The sequence below is a fragment of the Mytilus californianus genome, unplaced genomic scaffold, assembly GCF_021869535.1.
Source record: "Mytilus californianus isolate M0D057914Y unplaced genomic scaffold, xbMytCali1.0.p SCAF_5, whole genome shotgun sequence".
NCBI lineage: Eukaryota > Metazoa > Mollusca > Bivalvia > Mytilida > Mytilidae > Mytilus > Mytilus californianus.
The window spans coordinates 916,252-937,344 of record NW_026262701.1 but is presented as its reverse complement, the minus strand read 5'-3'; the positions used below and the strand labels follow the sequence as shown (position 1 = coordinate 937,344).

The 21,093-nt window shown below is 33.2% G+C and overlaps 1 protein-coding gene across 6 annotated transcripts; it reads left to right on the top strand.

The window, feature by feature from the left end:
• The first annotated feature begins 43 nt into the window (after positions 1-43).
• LOC127702038 (uncharacterized) lies at positions 44-18,719 on the top strand. 6 transcript variants are annotated; one of them, XM_052206040.1, is made up of 7 exons: positions 44-338; positions 6,381-6,514; positions 8,735-8,872; positions 10,257-10,369; positions 11,146-12,782; positions 12,880-12,975; positions 13,025-18,719. In XM_052206040.1, coding segments are annotated over exons 1-5 (696 nt in total). In that variant the 5' UTR covers positions 44-336; the 3' UTR covers positions 11,455-12,782; positions 12,880-12,975; positions 13,025-18,719. The 6 variants fall into 6 exon arrangements, with proteins under 6 accessions (XP_052062000.1, XP_052061998.1, XP_052061996.1 ...); XM_052206038.1 differs by having other exon boundaries at positions 12,831-12,975; XM_052206036.1 differs by having other exon boundaries at positions 11,146-12,734; positions 12,831-18,719.
• The last annotated feature ends 2,374 nt before the right edge of the window (positions 18,720-21,093 follow it).

Sequence of the window (21,093 nt, the reverse complement as noted above, 5' to 3'; positions counted from 1 at the left end):
TTGTTCTAGTGTTATTTTTTTTCTAAGCTATTTCGAACTGTGACATTCAAAGGCAGATTTGATATATGTAAATGAGCTAAGACAACATATCTTTATTGTTAATTTCAACAACTAGAATAGAATAATGATAACATTTCCAAAAGTAATGATTCCGGAGAAAATGGACCGAAATTGCTTCGGTTATTTACTTTGACTGAAAAAAAAACACAACAAGAGTTGAAGAGAGCGTTCAAAAAGGAACTTATATGAACAACATATGTCAGTATGGCCTAAAACTAGTCTACAAAATACTTTGAAGTTACGATACCATAATACTGATATGTATTAACGTAATAAATGTAAGTGTCAATCAGTTTTAATCAAAATTTTGTCCACCCACGTAGTTCATTTGTTTTCAAATGACTTTGAAAAAGGAGAGGAGTGTTGATAGATACATTGTGTATATCATCCATGTTTGAATAAAGTCCAAATAGAAATATTTGTAGGAATCAATGGTTATGAGTTAAGTATGACCAACTTCACTAAAGTAAGTTTTCAAATGAATATGGGTCCATTCGCCATAATTTATACATTTTAATCCTAGTACCTTTTCGCCCTAATACATTTTGACCCTAGTACTTGTTGGCCCTAATCATGCTACATCCTATGGACGACGTGGAAGTATGGCCGTCGCGTCTCAAAAGCCAATTATACATGTACATATTCAGCATTCTACATTACAATCAAAACTAATTAGAACTAATTCTAAATAAAAACAAATGTACATGTACCCAGCCACGTCCACTTGTATTTGTAGTATTTGTATTTTTCTCCATCTGATGAGTTAAGCCTTTTTCAACTGATTTTTATAGTTCATTCTTATGTTGTACTGTTACACCACTGTCCCAGGTTAGGGGGAGGGTTGGGATCCCGCTAACATGTTTAACCCTGCCACATTCTCTATGTATGTGCCTGTCCCAAGTCAGGAGCCTGTAATTCAGTGGTTGTTGTTTGTTTATGTGTTACATATTTGTTTTTCGTTCATTTATTGTACATAAATTAAGCCGTTAGTATTTCAGGGTCTTTTATAGCTGACTATGCGGTATGGGCTTTGCTCATTGTTGAAGGCTGTACGGTGACCGATAGTTGTTAATTTCTGTGTCATTTTGGTCTCTTGTGGAGAGTTGTCTCATTGGCAATCATACCACATCTTCTTTTTTATATGTTGTAACAATATTTATTGTTATAATATGTACATTTGTTCTGTTCACACTGGGTCTGTTTGCCGTCAGTTTTATTTGTAAATCATGTGGGTATCACTACAAACTGCTCAGAGTCTGAAAAGACCAGTTTTTGTGCTCGACCAGTAAAGTCGAGCACAGATTTTACTCGACTAGACTCAACATTGTCTCGACAGTACTTAACTGTACTTAACTGTACTCGACTTTACTTAATAAGTCTGATTCAGTAATTGATGATCTTGGTGTAGTCTGAAATGATCTTGACCAAGACTCGACATGTCTCGACCTGTCTCGACTCAGTCTTGACCAGTCTCAACTCAGTCTCGACCTGTCTCGACTAGTCTTAACCTTCAAATTTAGTCTCGACTGGTCTGAATCAGCCCATCTAACTAAATCAAATATTGATCTTACAAAATTCAAGGTTATTTGGTAGTTGGTTCATTGCTGGGAATTTAAATAAGTAAATTAATATAGGTAAAAAAAAAGCAAGAATTTTCAGTTTTGATTAATCTCAGATAGTCATCTTTAATTATTTCTATAACTTTTTCAAATCAACTTGGATTTTCATAAAACTATACAGCTATCTCAATTATACATTGATCTTACTGAATCCCAGGTCGTTATGTAGTTTGGTGTATTACTGTCAAATTAAAGGATTTAATTAATAGGTAAAAAAAAAGAAGAGATTTTTCATTTTGGTTAAATTCAGATAGTCAACTTTAATTATTTCTATAACTTTTTCAAATCAACTTGGATTTTCATCAAACTCTACGTCTTTCTCAATTATACATTGATCTTACTGAATCCCTGGTCGTTATGTAGTTTGGTGTATTGCTGTCAAATTTAAGAATTTAATTAATAGGTAAAAAAAAGCTATAATTTTCAGTGGGACTGAATTCAGCTAGTCAACTTTAAAATTGTTTATTATTTTTTCAAATTAACTTGGATTTTCATAAAACTGTACAGCTATCTCAGTTGTATATTGATCTTACTGAATCCCTGGTCATTATGTAGTTTGGTGTATTGCTGTCCAATTTAAGGATTTAATTAATCTAGGTCAATACATAGGTTTCAGGGTTACATACAATAGTTATATAATTATCTTTTTAATGAGGAAACAGCAGACAACAAAATCAATGAAATTGTTTAATAAAATTGAGATGGAAATGGGGAATATGTCAAAGAGACAGCAACCTGACCAAAGAGCAGACAACACATGAAGGCCACCAATGGGTCTTCAACGCGCTGAGAGAAGATCCCCACCCGTAACCTTATATTAGAAATATATCTATTATTATAATTTGGGATATAATATTTATAATATATATCAAAAGCGGATAAGAAATTAAAGATATCAAAAGCGGATAAGAAATTAAAGAAATTAATAAAATTGTTCTGATTAGTGGTGAAGTATAAAGCAATACCTCCTGCTTGGGGCAAACTCATTAAAAATGAATATATGTTATACATGTAAAAAGAAAATATTTCAAGACCTTTCTCTTATATATTCAAACAATTGTCAACAAACTATTTGTGATTTTTTGTCCTGTGACTTTTCGTCCTATCACATTTGTGACTTAATGTCCTGTGACTTTCGGTCCATTTACCCTTTATTATATATTTATCTTAGAAAATGCCAGGTTGTTTTGTATGTTGGTGTATTGCTGTCAAATTTAAGGACTTAGGTAAAGGGTAAAAAAGGCTGAAATATTTTAATTTGACAGCAATAAACCAAATTAACAAATAACCTGGTATTTTGTAAGATCAATATACAACTGAGATAGCTGTATAGTTTTATGAAAATCAAAGTTAATTTGAAAAAGTAATAAACAAATTTTAAGTTGACTAGCTGAATTCAGTCTGAACTGAAAATTTTAGCTTTTTTTTACCTATCAATCTAATCCGTAAATTTGACAGCAATAAACCAAAGTACCAAACAACCTGGCATTCTATAAGATCAATATAATTGAGATAGCTGTATAGTTTGATGAAAATCAAAGTTGATTTGAAAAAGTTATAAAAAAATTTAAAGATGACTATCTGAATTTAGTTCGAAACTGCAAATTCTAGCTTTATTGACCTAGATTAATTAAATCCTTAAATTGGACAGCAATACACCAAACTACATAATGACCTGGGATTCAGTAAGATCAATATACAACTGAGATAGCTGTATAGTTTTATGAAAATCCAAGTTAATTTGAAAAAAAAATAAACAATTTTAAAGTTGACTAGCTGAATTCAGTCAATGTCAGTCCCACTGAAAATTATAGTTTTTTTTACCTATTAATTAAATCCTTAAATTTGACAGCAATACACCAAACTACATAACGACCTGGGATTCAGTAAGATCAATGTATAATTGAGAAAGATGTAGAGTTTTATGAAAATCCAAGTTGATTTGAAAAAGTTATAGAAATAACTAGATGTTATTGAGATGGGAGCCATCTCTGTGGGCCGTGCTGTGAATAATGTGTGGTAAAAAATTTGTATCTTTATCATTGGACATGGGGTTGTCAAATGAAACCAAAGTTTTTGACCTTGACCTTTGACCTAGGAAGTTGTACATAAATTATGACACACCCTCTGGTGTTGGTTTATATACATATCAAGTATAAACTGAAATCATAACGGTTCTCAAGATATAGAGCGGACATGATCTTTACCATAGGACATGGGTTTGTCAACTAAAACCAAAGTTTTTGACCTTGACCTTTGACCTAGGAAGTTGTACATACATTATGACACACCCTCTGGTGTTGGTTAATATACATATCAAGTTTAAACTTTGAAATCATAACGGTTCTAAAGATATAGAGCGGACACGATCTTTACCATAGGACATGGGGTTGTCAACTAAAACCAAAGTTTTTGACCTTGACCTTTGACCCAGGAAGTTGAACATACATTATGACACACCCTCTGGTGATGGTTAATATACATGTCAAGTTTAAACTTTGAAATCATAACGGTTCTCTAGATATAGAGCGGACACAATTTGTTACGTATGGATGGACAGACGGCCGGACAGACTGATCACTATAGGGCGACCGCCATTCGGCGGGGCCCTAATTAAAGATGACTATCTGAATTTAATCAAAACTGAAAATTCTTGCTTTTTTTTTTTACCTATTAATTTACTTATTTAATTTCCCAGCTATGAACCAACTATCAAATAACCTGGAATTTTGTAAGATCAATATTTAATTTAGTTAGATGGGCTGATTCAGACCAGGTCAAGACTGAGATGAGACCGGTCAAGACTGAGTCGAGACTGGTCAAGACTGGTCGAGACAGGTCGAGCCTTGGTTGAGACAATTTCAGACTACACCAAGATCATCAATTACTGAATCAGACTTATTAAGTAAAGTCGAGACCAAAGTCGAGTACAGTTAAGTATGCAGTTAAGTACTGTCGAGACAATGTCGAGTCTAGTCGAGTAAAATCTGTGCTCGACTTTACTGGTCGAGCACAAAAACTGGTCTTTTCAGACTCTGAGCAGTTTGTAGTGTATATTAATTCATGTGTGTATATTTCTTTCAGGTAATTGGCAAATACATGTACATGTAACATGTGTAAAACAGAAAGGAAATAACTGATTATTTTTTATTTATCTCAAGCTGTTTGGCTTCAATGATCATGATGATAGATCGGTGTATATTAATAAGAATATATATTTTAACAACTATTGATTGATATTTAGAATGCATATTAGGTATTATTATTATGCATGTTATGTGTTTATTTCCATAACAATAAAGTTGAATATGTTTTATATACTTTAATGGCTATGTTTTACTATTAAACATATGTTCATAGACTTTCTTTTAAAAGAACATCTTTAACTTGATCAAAGTCTTCAGAAATATACTGCTACTGAATTATTGTCTGTTATTCTAATTCACCGACAGCTTTTCCCTATGTGGTGACCTTAACCATGACCTATCATTAGAAATTTGGTAACCGCACAGCATGCACAGCACAAGTGCAAACTTTTAAGGAAAAATTAAGCAGGAGAAAACCACTGACCTTTTTCAGGAAAACTGACAATCCTAGTCAAGTAAGATGGGAATTGAACGCACCTGTCACATGCAAGGTAAAAACTCACAACCTCAGTGTTGACAGGCTAGTGATACAGTAGCTGAACTACTTAGACCACTCGGCCACCGAGGCCCCCAATTTTAATTTGAACTAAGAAGTGAACACAGAATAAGAGTTTAGATTTTATCATAACTCGTAGAAGTAAAATGTGTTATAGAAATATTCTTGAAAAGGACAAGGTTAACTTTTGGTAAAATATGGCCTTGAATTACACAACTTTATCATAAAATATCAAAAAGACCACAATCTGGTTATTTCAATTACCTTAATGCTAGGTAAAACAAACCTCTCATAAATTTTCTGGATCAGGGATGGAGGCTGAAGTAAATTAAAAGAAAAAGCTTTTTAAATAAATGAAAAATTTGTCTCAAAACTGATGTTAACACACAGATATGTACACTGTCAGATCTCTAGATTAAGCTATGTACACTGTCGGATCTCTAGATTTTACTATGTACACTGTCAGATCTCTAGATTAAGCTATGTACACAGTCAGATCTTTAGATATAGCCATGTACACTGTTGGATCTCTAGATTTTACTATATACACTGTCAGATCTCTAGATTAAGCTATGTACACTGCCAGATCTCTAGATTTAACCATGTAAACTGTCGGATCTCTAGATTTTACTGTACACTGTCAGATCTCTAGATTAAGCTATGTACACTGCCAGATCTCTAGATTTAACCATGTAAACTGTCGGATCTCTAGATTTTACTGTACACTGTCAGATCTCTAGATTAAGCTATGTACACTGCCAGATCTCTAGATTTAACCATGTAAACTGTCGGATCTCTAGATTTTAACTATGTACACTCTCAGATCTCTAGATTTTACTATGTACACTGTCAGATCTCTAGATTAAGCTGTGTACACTGTCAGATCTCTAGATTTAACCATGTAAACTGTCGGATCTCTAGATTTTAACTATGTACACTGTCAGATCTCTAGATTTTAACTATGTACACTGTCAGATCTCTAGATTTAGCTGTGTACACTGTCAGGTGTGTTGACTTATAAACTGTTTATCGTGATTCAAATTAATGTTACTTTTTCAGGTTAGGAAAACATATTAGATTTAGAAACATGACCACCATAACTGTGCCGAAAGAACCTGAGTACAGCCCGTGTGAGATTTCAGGGGAGAAAACTTGTAATGATGGGAGATGTATTTCAAAAATTGATCTGTGTCGTAAGTTTTTCTTAGATTGAAATTCATTGTAAAGTTCAAGAGATTTACATTAGATTAACTTTATACTATATATATATAACTCCATCTTTCAAAACATACTTGTTTATTTTTATAGACTGGTATAAGTTATAAAACATTGAAATTTCTGATGATTATTTTCCTTATCAAATGTACAAGTTTGTTTAGATTAATATCAAAATGATATGCTTTGCTTCATGGTATGATAATTTGATAAAAAAAAATTCTTACTGGAACCAACATCAAGAACAGATTAATTTCTGAATATGGTTTAAATACAACTAATGTTCTCCAGGTGAGCCTAGCAATATTCAAGGTAATTGTTTATACACTGTCCAACAGTGCCATTACAATCTAGGTTATTACGCTAAAGTGCCCTTTCAGACAACTAGCACCCTTCTGCCCTGAGATTCAAGCTGGAACACTGTATATATTGTCCATTGTTTGTGCACTTACCCTTTCATGTCACATGACTGTCAAATGTTTTTTTTTCTGTCAAAATGATGATAAGATTTTCATGAGCATCGTTATTACAAAGGTAAATTTAGACATAAATGAAATGGCAAAAAACCAGATATGGTGTAAAGTTTCCTGACTGACCCTAATTTTGAGATCCAACCAGATTGAGAATTTCAGTACGCTGTCTCAACTGAGGAATACTGATTTAAGGACCTCATGAATAGCTCCAGATATAAATCAAATTTAACATTATAACATTCTGCTCTGCAATTTATTGTCCATTGTTTGTGCAATAACCCTTTCATTTCAAAACACTGGTCAGATGATCTTTTTTTTGCAAATTATAACAAGATCATCATGATTGTCTTTATGACATTAAGACATAAACATGATAAATAGATTGGAAAAAGGGATAGGGATGTTATTTGATGTGTTTAGGGTTTCTGACTGACCCTAATTTTGAGGTCTGACCAGCATGTTTTTATGTGTAATGATTTCATTACCTAACCCTTTTCACGAATGTGACCTACCGAATTAGACTATTTACCGGCTTTGTAATAACATAAGCAACACGACAGGTGCCACATGTGGAACAGGATCTGCTTACCCTTCCGGTGCACCCAGTTTTTGGTGGGGTTCGTGTTGCTTAGTCTTTAGTTTTCTATGTTGTGTCATCTGTACTATACTGACTGACTTTAAAAACGCAACACTCATTTTGTTGATTATTTTTCCCACATCATGTTTGATTCTCATACAACTACTATTAATGCTTACCATACTTCTTTCTCGTAAGAAAAAATCAACATCTGACTTACCTGTGGTTATTGAACATACCGGATTTTTGAAGTCGCACGAATTTCTTAAAGCGAAATTTGGAACCCATAAAAGATTTTTTCAGTTTGTTTTGCTTCGTGAAACAGTTCTTTCAATCCTTTGCCACACTTAAATCAATTTAAAAATGTTGCATCTCCATATTGCCAAGACTGAGGAATAAAAAACTGAATCAGCCCATAAGAATACTGCAAACAGGAAAACTCGAACATGCTGCAACCATACAGTTTGACTTCAGAAAATCGTCTTACTGTCTTGCCGACAACGAGACAGGTAGAAGGGATTTGTTGCTGACCATCAATGACCAGATCAACATGTAGTGACAATGCAACGTCAATAGAATTTGATTACGCGAGACATGTTTACGGCCGCAAGGTCAACTGCTCATCAAATTGCCAAATGCCATTGCGCACAGATTCATGCCATAAACGTTTCCCATAAACTGGACTGCCAAAGAATCGACTGAAGAAAAACATTTAAAGCCCTGAAGTTTCAACCGCATAAATGCCAAAACCCATTGTAATGGGTGGAACAAACGCATATTCAGAAGGTTTAAACAGAACCCAAAACATGTGGAACAGAATTGGTTGATCTTTCTGACAATCATTTTGGCATTTGTTACAAGCTGTCATTGCTTTTGACGGTGCCACATTCATTCAAAAATTTAAAAAGAATAATCTAGTGTTGCATTTCTAAAGTCGGTCAGTATATTATTTGTCTGTTTGTCTTTTTATTTTTGGCCATGGCGTTGTCAGTTTGTTTTCGATCTATGAGTTTGACTGTCCCTCTGGTATCTTTCGTCCCTCTTTTACTTAAATAGCGCTATTAAAAACTCAAATTAAACTGACCTGTTTCAAAATAATAAGTGACCACTTAAGTATGATTTTTGTTGTAAATTTCCTGTAATTTCAGCTGAGGAACAGTTGATGAATCAGAACACGATACTAATTATGATCGTAGTGGGAATAGCTGTGGTGATTTTCCTTATTGTGTTATACTGTTTTCAACAAAGACAGAGAAATGCTTCTAGATCAAGGTTAAGAAATCAGAGTAAGTAGAAATGTAATGTACCATTGATTGTCACAAATTAGTTTAAAATTTTGAAGTCAAATTAATAATCCAGAAATGGGCACTGACTTATGATGGAGAATATGCAACATGAGGAAAAATTCTAAGTTAAAGAAAGATGGACTGAACCTAATTTCCAGGTAAAAACTATATAAGTGGGTGCCAAACCAATATCCTACATTCTTGTGTAAAAGTAAATCTTCTTAAAGTTAGTTCCTTTTTCAGCTACAAAATCTAGGGTTTCTGTCTTGACCCTCATATAAGTCTGTTATATCTAGGGTTTCTGTCTTGACCCTCATACAAGTCTGTTATATCTAGGGTTTCTGTCTTGACCCTCATATAAGTCTGTTATATCTAGGGTTTCTGTCTTGACCCTCATACAAGTCTGTTATATCTAGGGTTTCTGTCTTGACCCTCATACAAGTCTGTTATATTTAGGGTTTCTGTCTTGACCCTCATATAAGTCTGTTATATCTAGAGTTTCTGTCTTGACCCTCATACAAGTCTGTTATATCTAGGGTTTCTGTCTTGACCCTCATATAAGTCTATTATATCTAGGGTTTCTGTCTTGACCCTCATACAAGTCTGTTATCTCTAGGGTTTCTGTCTTGACCCTCATACAAGTCTGTTATATCTAGGGTTTCTGTCTTGACCCTCATATAATTCTGTAATATCTAGGATTTCTGTCTTGACCCTCATACAAATCTGTTATATCTAGGGTTTCTGTCTTGACCCTCATACAAGTCTGTTACATCTAGGGTTTCTGTCTTGACCCTCATACAAGTCTGTTACATCTAGGGTTTCTGTCTTGACCCTCATATCATGCATATAAGTCTGTTATATCTAGGGTTTCTGTCTTGACCCTCATACAAGTCTGTTATATCTAGGGTTTCTGTCTTGACCCTCATACAAGTCTGTTACATCTAGGGTTTCTGTCTTGACCCTCATACAAGTCTGTTATATCTAGGGTTTCTGTCTTGACCCTCATATAAGTCTGTTATATCTAGGGTTTCTGTCTTGACCCTCATACAAGTCTGTTATATCTAGGGATTCTGTCTTAAACCTCATGTAAGTCTGTTATTTTTTATGACATTTATACATATATATATTAAGTGCAACAGACAATATAGACATGGATGATTATCTGTGAAACACAGGCGAAGTTAAGAAAATATAATGAGTCTGTGACACATTATTTAAGATATTTATTTAGAATGTTACATGTTGGTATCCTTCCTGAGATTTTTGTTTCATTGGCCTCATTTATTTACTTTGCTGAATATTTCAGTTTTATAGAATATGTTGAAAGGAATGTTATTTTACTTATCTTTTTCACCACCATGTTAAGCTATATTTATATTTGTAGCCTCAATAGATAATGATATGGAACCAGAGAGATCGTCTTTGTTTGAGCCTCCTCCAGCCTATGATGAGGCTATAGACACTAGGTTGTACCCACCGACACCACAGATGCTTAGAGTGAGTTAAATTAATAAAGTAGATTTGGATTGTCCTGATATAAGATTCTAAAAGCATCCTATATTTATGTGTTTCTTGTTATTTCCACAATACAGTCTTCACATCACAGGTCTTCACATCACAGGTCTTCACATCACAGGGTCTTCACATCACAGGGTCTTGACATCACAGGGTCTTCACATCACAGGGTCTTCACATCACAGGTCTTCACATCACAGGTCTTCACATCACAGGTCTTCACATCACAGGGTCTTCACATCACAGGTCTTCACATCACAGGTCTTCAAAAATTTAAGGAAAAATCCCGTAATAGAATTGAAAATGGAAACAGGGAATGTGTCAAAGAGCAGAAAACAGCCCAAGGCCACCAATGGGTCTTCAATGCAGCTATATGTTAAAAGTTCTGCTGTATTTATATGTTGAAGACCTTTATGACAGAATGGTTTATTTTTATGTACTTGTTACATATACATTAGCAAACTATTCTGGGACCTTTTATAGTTTGCACTACAGTATTGGCTTTGCTCATTGTTTAAGGCCGTATGGTGATCTATAGTTGCTTACATCCATGTCATTTTGGTCTCCTTATTTTTATAATGATATTAAAATTTTTTGACAACGTTTTGGTAAAATGATTCTGAAAGTTTGCAGGACAATATATTGATCATATTTATGGTAGTTATACCTTCATTAAGTTATAGATGGAAAGAATCAGCATAAATATTGTAATTATTAAAGTAATATTTAAAGATTTGTCTGCATATTTGTTTTTGAAGGATCGCTCATTAAGACCCCCATCAGAGGACCAGCCACCAATGACACCACCTCCTAATTATGACACAGCTTTACAAATTCTTGCAAGAAGCCATGAATCAGTTTTAGGGAAACCTCCATTGTTACGACGGCAGTCATCAACAACATCTTCATTCAGACGTAGCTTTTCATTTGATTTGCTCAATAATCAGACTGTTACATCAAACACTTTAGTGCCATTGACTGAGAGAGAGACAAATAATCAGGATAAACCTGAGAGTAGGGGAGACAACGCTAGAAACAGTGATCTGACGATACAAATCATCAGCTGATGAATAGAATCTCGTCTAGTCTGTTCAGTATATTGTCATGAGATTATGTGAACATTTATTTATATTTTTGAAATCTTTGTGATATTGTACATTTTTGTATAGATTTTTAACAGATTCCCGGTAGTGCATAGTACTTCTCAATTAGTCAGATGTCACATGCTTAATTAGTCTGAAGGTCACATGCATATTTAGTAATTTAAGTTTAAAGGCTTAAAGACTTTTATTTATTAGTCAGGGCATTTACTTAATTACACATATATTAGTTTTTCAGCAGTTCCTTGTAGCATAGGATGCAGTTTAACTATGCAAGTTCATAAACTGGTAATTTGACATCAAAATTCACAGATTTAATCATTTGATATCCCATGCCTCTGTAACTTCAAGACAGATTAAGTTGAAATCAACAAAAATTGAAATTAATGAATATGAATGAAGTCTGTTTCTTATAGACATGATAGAAGCAGAATATTTTGATAAGAAAAATAGTAAAATCTGAAAATATTCAAGTGTCTCCAGGTGACATTATCAGTTTAAAAAAACTTTGTATAAGGCCAAGAAAACCTTGTCAGTAAATTGTAAATGCCCCCATACATAAAACAAGATGGGCGTTAATGCAATGAAATATTCTTAAACCTCTATAGCATAAAAGCAGTCATTTGAACTATATGCATTATAGTAATTATGAACAGATTGACTAATTCATCAATTCACCATTTGAGGGTTGGAACTCCATTTTTATTTTGTGAAGGTACCCACAGAATTTTAATTGTTTTCTGTAATGCATGAAAATCAGAAAAAACTGATGAAATATCATCTAGTGGTTTAAAAAAAGATATAAGGGAGTTCTGATCCTCCCATTATTTATGTCTGGAAAACTCTGTACCTAGATTATTGAAAAATAAGTTGGGATGCGCTAAACTGGTAAAGGAGGATAGGGGAAATTATCATCTGTCTTGTGTGTTGATTAAATTTTATAGTCAAAAGTGAATTTAACAGGAAGTATTGACAGTAGAAAATATTTTAAAGAAATTTATTGATTTTTAAGGTGATGAAAGAGAAGATATTTATTTAAGGATTGCTTCTATATGAGGTCAAAGTTTACCTCTTTCGTATGGTGCTAATTACCAAAGAATGTTCACTATTACTTCGTCCATTGTCTTTATGTATTTAAAAACAAGAAACAATTTGTCAGATTTTTATTACAAAACTTGTGTAAACTAATCTATCATAATTGATACAATCACTGCCATGTTTTGTGAAGGATGATGTTTTGAGCTGAGGTTGACAGTTTCTGCCATGTTTTGTGAAGGGTGATGTTTTGAGCTGAGGTTGACAGTTTCTGCCATGTTTTGTGAAGGGTGATGTTTATAGCTGAGGTTGACAGTTTCTGCCATGTTTTGTGAAGGGTGATGTTTTTGAGCTGAGGTTGACAGTTTCTGCCATGTTTTGTGAAGGGTGATGTTTTGAGCTGAGGTTGACAGTTTCTGCCATGTTTTGTGAAGGGTGATGTTTTGAGCTGAGGTTGACAGTTTCTGCCATGTTTTGTGAAGGGTGATGTTTTTGAGCTGAGGTTGACAGTTTCTGCCATGTTTTGTGAAGGGTGATGTTTTGAGCTGAGGTTGACAGTTTCTGCCATGTTTTGTGATGATTTGATGTTTTGAGCTGAGGTTGACAGTGTCACGACTTGGTTGTGATTATTGTTTTTGCTGAATTAAGTCAGTGTTGGCTAATGGAGTGGGTCTCATTGGGGTCTAAGCGTGACCCGGGATTGCCGATTTTTTGTAAGCGTGACACGTGAAAGTCAAATTATTGTGCCGTGAAAACGGGAAATGAAGTCTAGCGGGACACGGGAAATTACAAAAAAATAAGAATTGCTTACGTACATAGTGTAAGCGGGATATGGGAATCTGACAAAACAGTAAGCGGGATCCGGGATTAGCACCCCCCAATGAGACCCCCAATGGAGATGTTGTTTTAACATTTACATAGTGTTAACCAAAATATATCAAATTATTAATGAGGATCTAATTAACAAAATAATGTTCTCAGATCAGAAGCAAAGGATGTGTTATCATAACGTCCTTATGTATTAGCTCAAGGTCATAAGCCAAAGTTATATTTTTTTTATATCAGGCAAGGGTAAACCAGAGGTTTAATAGTAGCTATGCTCTCATATTGTCCCTGTAAACATTTTCAATGCCATAAGCTCTCTTTAAACCAAGCTTAGATCTAGTGCTAAAGATACAATTTGTGTATATTGTCGTGTTAGTATGGTCAAGGTCAAATGTCAATTTGATCTATAGAATTGTAGTTATATAAATATGTACAAGGTGTACATCTGAGATGGGGAATCTAACCTTTGATCTCATTTTCATGGTTCAGTGATCACCTTTTGATCAGTTTATCAGTTTTGATGAATCATAGGTCAACTGTATTTGTTCTATAAATAGATGTATGATACTGATTTCCATTCATAAGGTGTACATGGTCTGTCTGAAAGGGATAACCTGACCTTAACTTTAAACCTGTTGATCAACCTTTAGTTTTGTGCTTAGGTCAGTTTCTTATTTAAATAGTACTTAAGAGTATACCAAAGGGTCAATTAACAGCCATAGGTCAAAGAAATGGAATCACTATGACCAAAAGAAAAATGAAGTCATAGTTATTATAAAAAAAACTGCAACATTTTGAGAAGATTACTAAGTTGTCATCATCATTTTCTTATTATTCATGACTTAAGATTATGTTAATATGTTGTTGAACAATACTTTAGTACTTTTATTTTATGTATGATAAATGTTATGTTAATGTGACAATACTTTAGTGCTTTTATTTTATGTATGATAAATGTTGTGTTAAGGTGATTTGTTTGTAAAGTTTAAAAATCAATGTGTTTATTTATTACTACAAATTTAATTTACTGTCAAGAATGTGTTGGGATAGTAAGAAATGTTTTATTTTATTTATCTCCGAAATTGATTCCATAATTATAGAAGTATATACTTGGGAAACACAATGTATCAACAAAGGACAATATACACTTCACTGTAAAAGAGGGACGAAAGATACCAGAGGGACAGTCAAACTCATAGATCGAAAAAAAAACTGACAATGCCATGGCCAAAAATAAAAAGACAAACAGACAAATAATAGTACAGATGACACAACATAGAAAACTAAAGACTAAGCAACACGAACCCCACCAAAAACTGGGCGTGATCTCAGGTGCTCCCGAAGGGTAAGCAGATCCTGCTCCACATGTGGCACCCATATTGTAATGGTTCCAGGATTTTGAGAAAGAGGTTTAAGACCCCAAAATTGATAGTTTTCTTACTATTTTTACATGACAATAAAATTGAGAATGGAAATGGGGAATGTGTCAAAGAGACAATAACCCGACCATAGATCAGACAACAGCCGAAGGCCACCAATGGGTCTTCAATGCAGTATCTTTTCAATCACCTTTTTATTTAATTAATGTTAAGGTAAATGTTGATGTATGGTGGATAGTTGTTACATTGACAATCATACCACTTCTTATTATTGTAAATTCAGAAATTATTGCGAGGTTTTTATTATTGCGAAAAATGCGACAGAGTTGTAAACGCAATAATTTAAACACGCATTTTGAAATATTTTATATGAATTAAACATGATTTTTCTCAAAATCGTAAAAATTAAAATCGCAATTAAGTCTAAAATGACAAAATCGCAATAATAAATGCACGCAATAATTTCTGAATTTACAGTATTTTATATATATTTCTGTGTATACTATGTAAGAGTATACGTGCATTTATTCATCTTACACCAGACTTTATCTTGCTCAAATCTTTGCTTTGTAAACATAATTCTCAGATGTATGATAAGCTTTTTATTATCAAAAATTATTTTTATATGAATATTTTATATTGTCATTAATCAGATTGTGCCATTTGTATACCATAAAGTCAACAATTAATCAGAGCTTTTATTAACACTAATTTCAAGCTTTTTTTGGTGAAACTGCATTTATAAATCTCCACATTTACAATGATTTCAAAACATACAATGTATATTATTTCGCTTTAAGCTAAATTCGTAAGGCAAGATAAATTTATTTCTAGATTCTCGTTGCCAACAAAATATAGCAATTATTTATTCAGATTTTTTATTTTATGTTTTCAAGGTGCTTATAAAAGAATCATGGTCTGTCATGTTTTATGTCACAAGCAGTGACAATAATAAAAAGCTAACAAACCTGCCCAAATTGAAAACTAGATAAGAATTTAGGAATTGATATAGTTTCGTTACAATAATTCCAAATTAGGGCAAAAAGGTCCAGAGAGGTAACAATTAGAGGCCCTCTAAATTGAATCATATTTTAAATAATATTTTCAACTGCTATCAAAGTGGGCCATAAGTTTTTATATTTAAATTTGCATAATATTAACTTTTGAGAAGATTTTAACCATTTTGTCCCACTTGCAAATGTTGAGAAGGCAAAACATAGCGATCCTAGATTATGTTGTAGGTTTGTCAATATTTAGTTTTTTAGACATCAATAATTTTGTCAAACATTCATTGAAATTTAGGAAACTTGGAGAGAAGTTTCTTCTTGATCAAGCTATAGCATCAGGAAAAATATTTTAGAGAATGTTTTTTTTTTTTCATTTCTTGTATTTTACCAATGAATGGACTTTAATAGTTTTTTTCTAGTTTAACTTTGTACATAGGCTAGGGTGAAAGTTTTTAAAATATCAATAACCTTTTCAAACCTTGGAATTTCAGGAACATTTTACAAAATCTTCTTCATAATCAAGAGTATTTTTTTGATTTTTTTTCATTTTACAATATTTAACTATCATTTACAAATTGGGGACAGTAGCTTCTTCAAAATCAAGAGATAGCAGTCTGAGCAAAGTTTATATTTTTTTTGTATTTTACTGATAAATTGACTTAATTTTTTGGAGTCAACATTATGACAACAGCAGTCACAGTTAAAATCCTAGCAAGGCTTTATGAATCTCGACAAATACAGAAAAACCTGCCTTAGAACTTGTAAGTCCATTCAAGGGCAGCATGAGTGTAATGGTTGTGAATAAAAGGGAACAATCTGTAACATTCTACTACTTCTAGTCAATTCACATTTTTAGTATCTTTCACATTCTGTCATTATTTCTATATATATAGCTGAAAATGAGGTTCATATTTAATGTTAAAAATACATTTGTTGTCTTAAAGTATTTAGTTGGTATAGCCAAGCTTTTGAAAGTTTAATTATCTTAACATAACAGTTTTAGGCAGATAATGAAATAATTTTTTTTTCTTGCAATTATCACATTCTCTTGAAATCTTCATTTGTTTATATATATATGATGTGTCTAAAGTTTAGAAAATTCTCAATTTAAAGTTCTATATAAATACTTTTTTTTCATTGGTTATTTACAGATTTCCTATGTGCAATGGATAAATCCTTTACTTTTCCACACAAGATTTACAAGATTCACTTTTACATATAAATACATTAATTGATTGATGGCTTTGTTATGCCACATCATTCAAAATTATGGTGGTATTACATTAGAAAACTTTTTTTATAGTGATGGTGCTAAACAACTTGTAATTATTATTTTTTTATCCTATCAATTTTTTTCCAAAAATAATCATATGTTTTTCAATGAATTGCCTGAAATTGAGGGAGTTGTCTCCCGTTATTCTGCTGTATACAGTGCATACTATCCAACATATATATAATTAACAATGAAAATTGGTTGTTACTTATGTTATTTACAAATATCTTGAAACGAAAATCAGAAGGTGTTTTGGTTCAGGTTTTACCCAAGGTTGTCCATAAATTACCACCATTACTTGTCTGTTTAAACAGTAAGTATGAAATCTTAATCATTAGAACATTTCATTATTCTTTGAATCTCTTAACAACAAATACTATAAGCACATGTCATTTATAAAATATTAAGCACATTTTATGATATACAATATTAAGCAAATGTCATTTATACAATATTAAGCACATGTTATAATATATAATATTAAGAAAATGTCATTTTATTTATGACTTGTGACAAATGTTTTATTTGAATAATATTTTATAATATGAGGCTAGATTACTAAGAAAATAACAGGTTGATATTGTAGAATTGTTTTATTCTCATTTAGTTTTTAGATATATTCTAACCCTGTATGTGCTATATGACATTCATTAGTGAAAGATTTTCAATAAGATCCAACCATGTCCATATTTAATAATCAGGGTTGATAATACCTCTTTCACCAAAATATTGGATTTTTTTTAAAAATACATTATATAAGTGCCTTCTCTTTTATAGGATATATGTTTCAGTTAAAAATTATATCAATATTCGCATAATAATTAACAAACAATGAAGATTAAACAGGAAGTGAAATATGAGACTCGTGAAACAGGTCTAGTTTGTTGTTTTTTGTCTTTATGTATAGATCACTTTATGTCTGAATGAAAAAGTTTGAGACTTATGGAAAAGCCATAGTTACTTTTTGTCGTCTATATTTTTGAATAGGTCCTTTTCTGCATGTCATAACCATTGCATTCTTCTGTTATTGTGCATTTGAACATGGGAATAGAGATCTTTATTTACTGAAGGTTGGTGGGTAACTCAAGGTATTTTTCTCAGTTGATAAAAGTTCATAGCAAGACATTATACAAAGATTTCTGATTCAAAGTACTAGTACAGAAATTCAACAGACTTGGTAGTGTACAATTAAGAATCTGTATCTGTGTGTAAATAACCAAAGCAAGAAGGTGTGATGTATAAATGTTATATTGTAACATTCTTATTTAGAGATAGGCAGATGGCAGATCTTTTGATGATTTTTTTTGAATTTACTGGGTCGCTCATGAGAATTAGGAGTAGGACCATATTGGCTGTAATTTTACCTATAAATTTACAAATTTTTTCCTTTTTTAGGGGAGGGGGATGCCAGGTGTACCCCTATTTGAATCCGTGCCTGTATATGTTACCTGTCATATGGTAGAATAGAAGTATACATGGAAAAATATTTCTATGGTGTCTGAAAATTGACAAATTTATGGCATTTGTACAAAATTTGTATATTAATATTAATCATAAAATATGATTGTGATGTGATTTTTTTGTGATGAATAAATTGTGCAATATTTTTAAAATGTATATTTCATCATTTTTGTACTATTGATGAAATGAATTTATGATGAAAAAATTGTTGAATATTGTCCAAGAAATCAGAAAATAAAAGTAATATATCTATTTATGTTTTGAAGCTGACTAATAGAAAAATAATGCCCAATGTAAAAATAAGGAGGTGAGGTATGCATGGTTTTACACAAGTAATTTTTTGGGGCCCTTTATAGCTTGCTGTTCGGTGTTAGCCAATGCTCCGTGTTGAAGGCCGTACCTTGACCTATAATGGTTTACTTTTATAAATTGTAACTTGGATGGAGAGTTGTCTCATTGGCACTCATACCACATCTTCCTATATCTAATGAATGCAAAGAGACAACTATCCACCCAAGCTCAGATAAAGTGGGTGTTAGCAATTATATGTAACCGTACGGCCTTCGACAATAAGAAAAACCCATATCATATAGTCGGCTGTAAAAGGCCCCAACATAAAAATATGAAACAATTCAATTGAGAAAACTAACAGCCTAATTTATAACAAAACAATTTACGAAAAACAAATATGACAGACATGAACCAACAACAACCACTGAACTACAGACTCTTGACTTGGGACAGGCACATAAAGAATGTGGCGGGTTAAACATTTTTGTGAGCTCTCAACCTTCCCCCTAACCTAAGACATTAGTGTTACAGCACAACATAAGAAAAAACTATACAATGGCCCAACTCATCAGATTAATACAAAGCAGAAAAACATCTAACAAAAACACAGACCAGACGTGGCAGGGTATTTTAATATACATCCCTATTACAACAAAAGACACAAAGAATAGATCTGAGAGTACTCGCAGTTACTGACAACAAGTTCAAAGCCAATAACAACTAATAAAAGAAATCATGTATCTAAGACTAATATATAAAAAGGTTTGACATGAAAATTAAAGTTTGTTATTATACTGGTTGCAATAAAATTCCATGATTTTCCAGTCAAATAGACCAATTTTAGGTTCATTTATATAAATGAACTGTCTTAATTGACACCACTGAACAAAAGCCTTTTATTGTAATGTAATTCATAAGCATTGTGACATTGGAAATGTACAGGATAGAACACAAATGTGACAGTACCAAGGACACACATGTGACAGTACCAAGGACACACATATGACAGTAGCAAGGACACACATATGACAGTAGCAAGGACACAAATATGACAGTAGCTAGGACACACATGTGACAGTAGCTAGGACACACATGTGACAGTAGCAAGGACACAAATGTGACAGTAGCAAGGACACAAATGTGACAGTAGCAAGGACACACATGTGACAGTAGCAAGGACACACATGTGACAGTAGCAAGGACACAAATATGACAGTAGCAAGGGCACACATGTGACAGTAGCAAGGACATAAATATGACTGTAGCAAGGACACAAATATGACAGTAGCAAGGACAAACATGTGACAGTAGCAAGGACACACATGTGACAGTAGCAAGGACACAAATGTGACAGTAGCAAGAACACAAATGTGACAGTAGCAAGGACACAAATATGACAGTAGCAAGGACACAAATATGACAGTAGCAAGGGCACACATGTGACAGTAGCAAGGAAATAAATAATACTGTAGCAAGGACACAAATATGACAGTAGCAAGGACACAAATGTGACAGTAGCAAGAACACAAATGTGACAGTAGCAAGGACACACATGTGACAGTAGCAAGGACACACATGTGACAGTAGCAAGGACACAAATGTGACAGTAGCAAGAACACAAATGTGACAGTAGCAAGGACACAAATATGACAGTAGCAAGGACACAAATATGACAGTAGCAAGGGCACACATGTGACAGTAGCAAGGAAATAAATAATACTGTAGCAAGGACACAAATATGACAATAGCAAGGACACAAATGTGACAGTAGCAAGGACACACATGTGACAGTAGCAAGGACATACATGTGCAAGGACACACATGTGACAGTAGCAAGGACACACATGTGACAGTAGCTAGGACACAAATGTGACAGTAGCTACGACACAAATGTGACAGTAGCAAGGACACAAATGTGACAGTAGCAAGGACACAAATGTGACAGTAGTAAGGACACAAATGTGACAGTAGCAAGGACACAAACATGATAGTAGCAAGGACACACATGTGACAGATGCAAGGACACACATGTGACAGTAGCAAGGACACGAATGTGACAATAGCAAGGACACACATCTGACAGTAGCAAGGACACAAATGTGACAGTAGCAAGGACACAAATGTGACAGTAGCAAGAACACAAATGTGACAGAAGCAAGGACACAAATATGACAGAAGCAAGGACACACATGTGACAGAAGCAAGGACACAAATATGACAGTTGCAAGGACACAAATATGACAGTAGCAAGGACACAAATATGACAGTTGCAAGGACACAAATATGACAGTAGCAAGGGCACACATGTGACAGTAGCAAGGACATAAATATAACT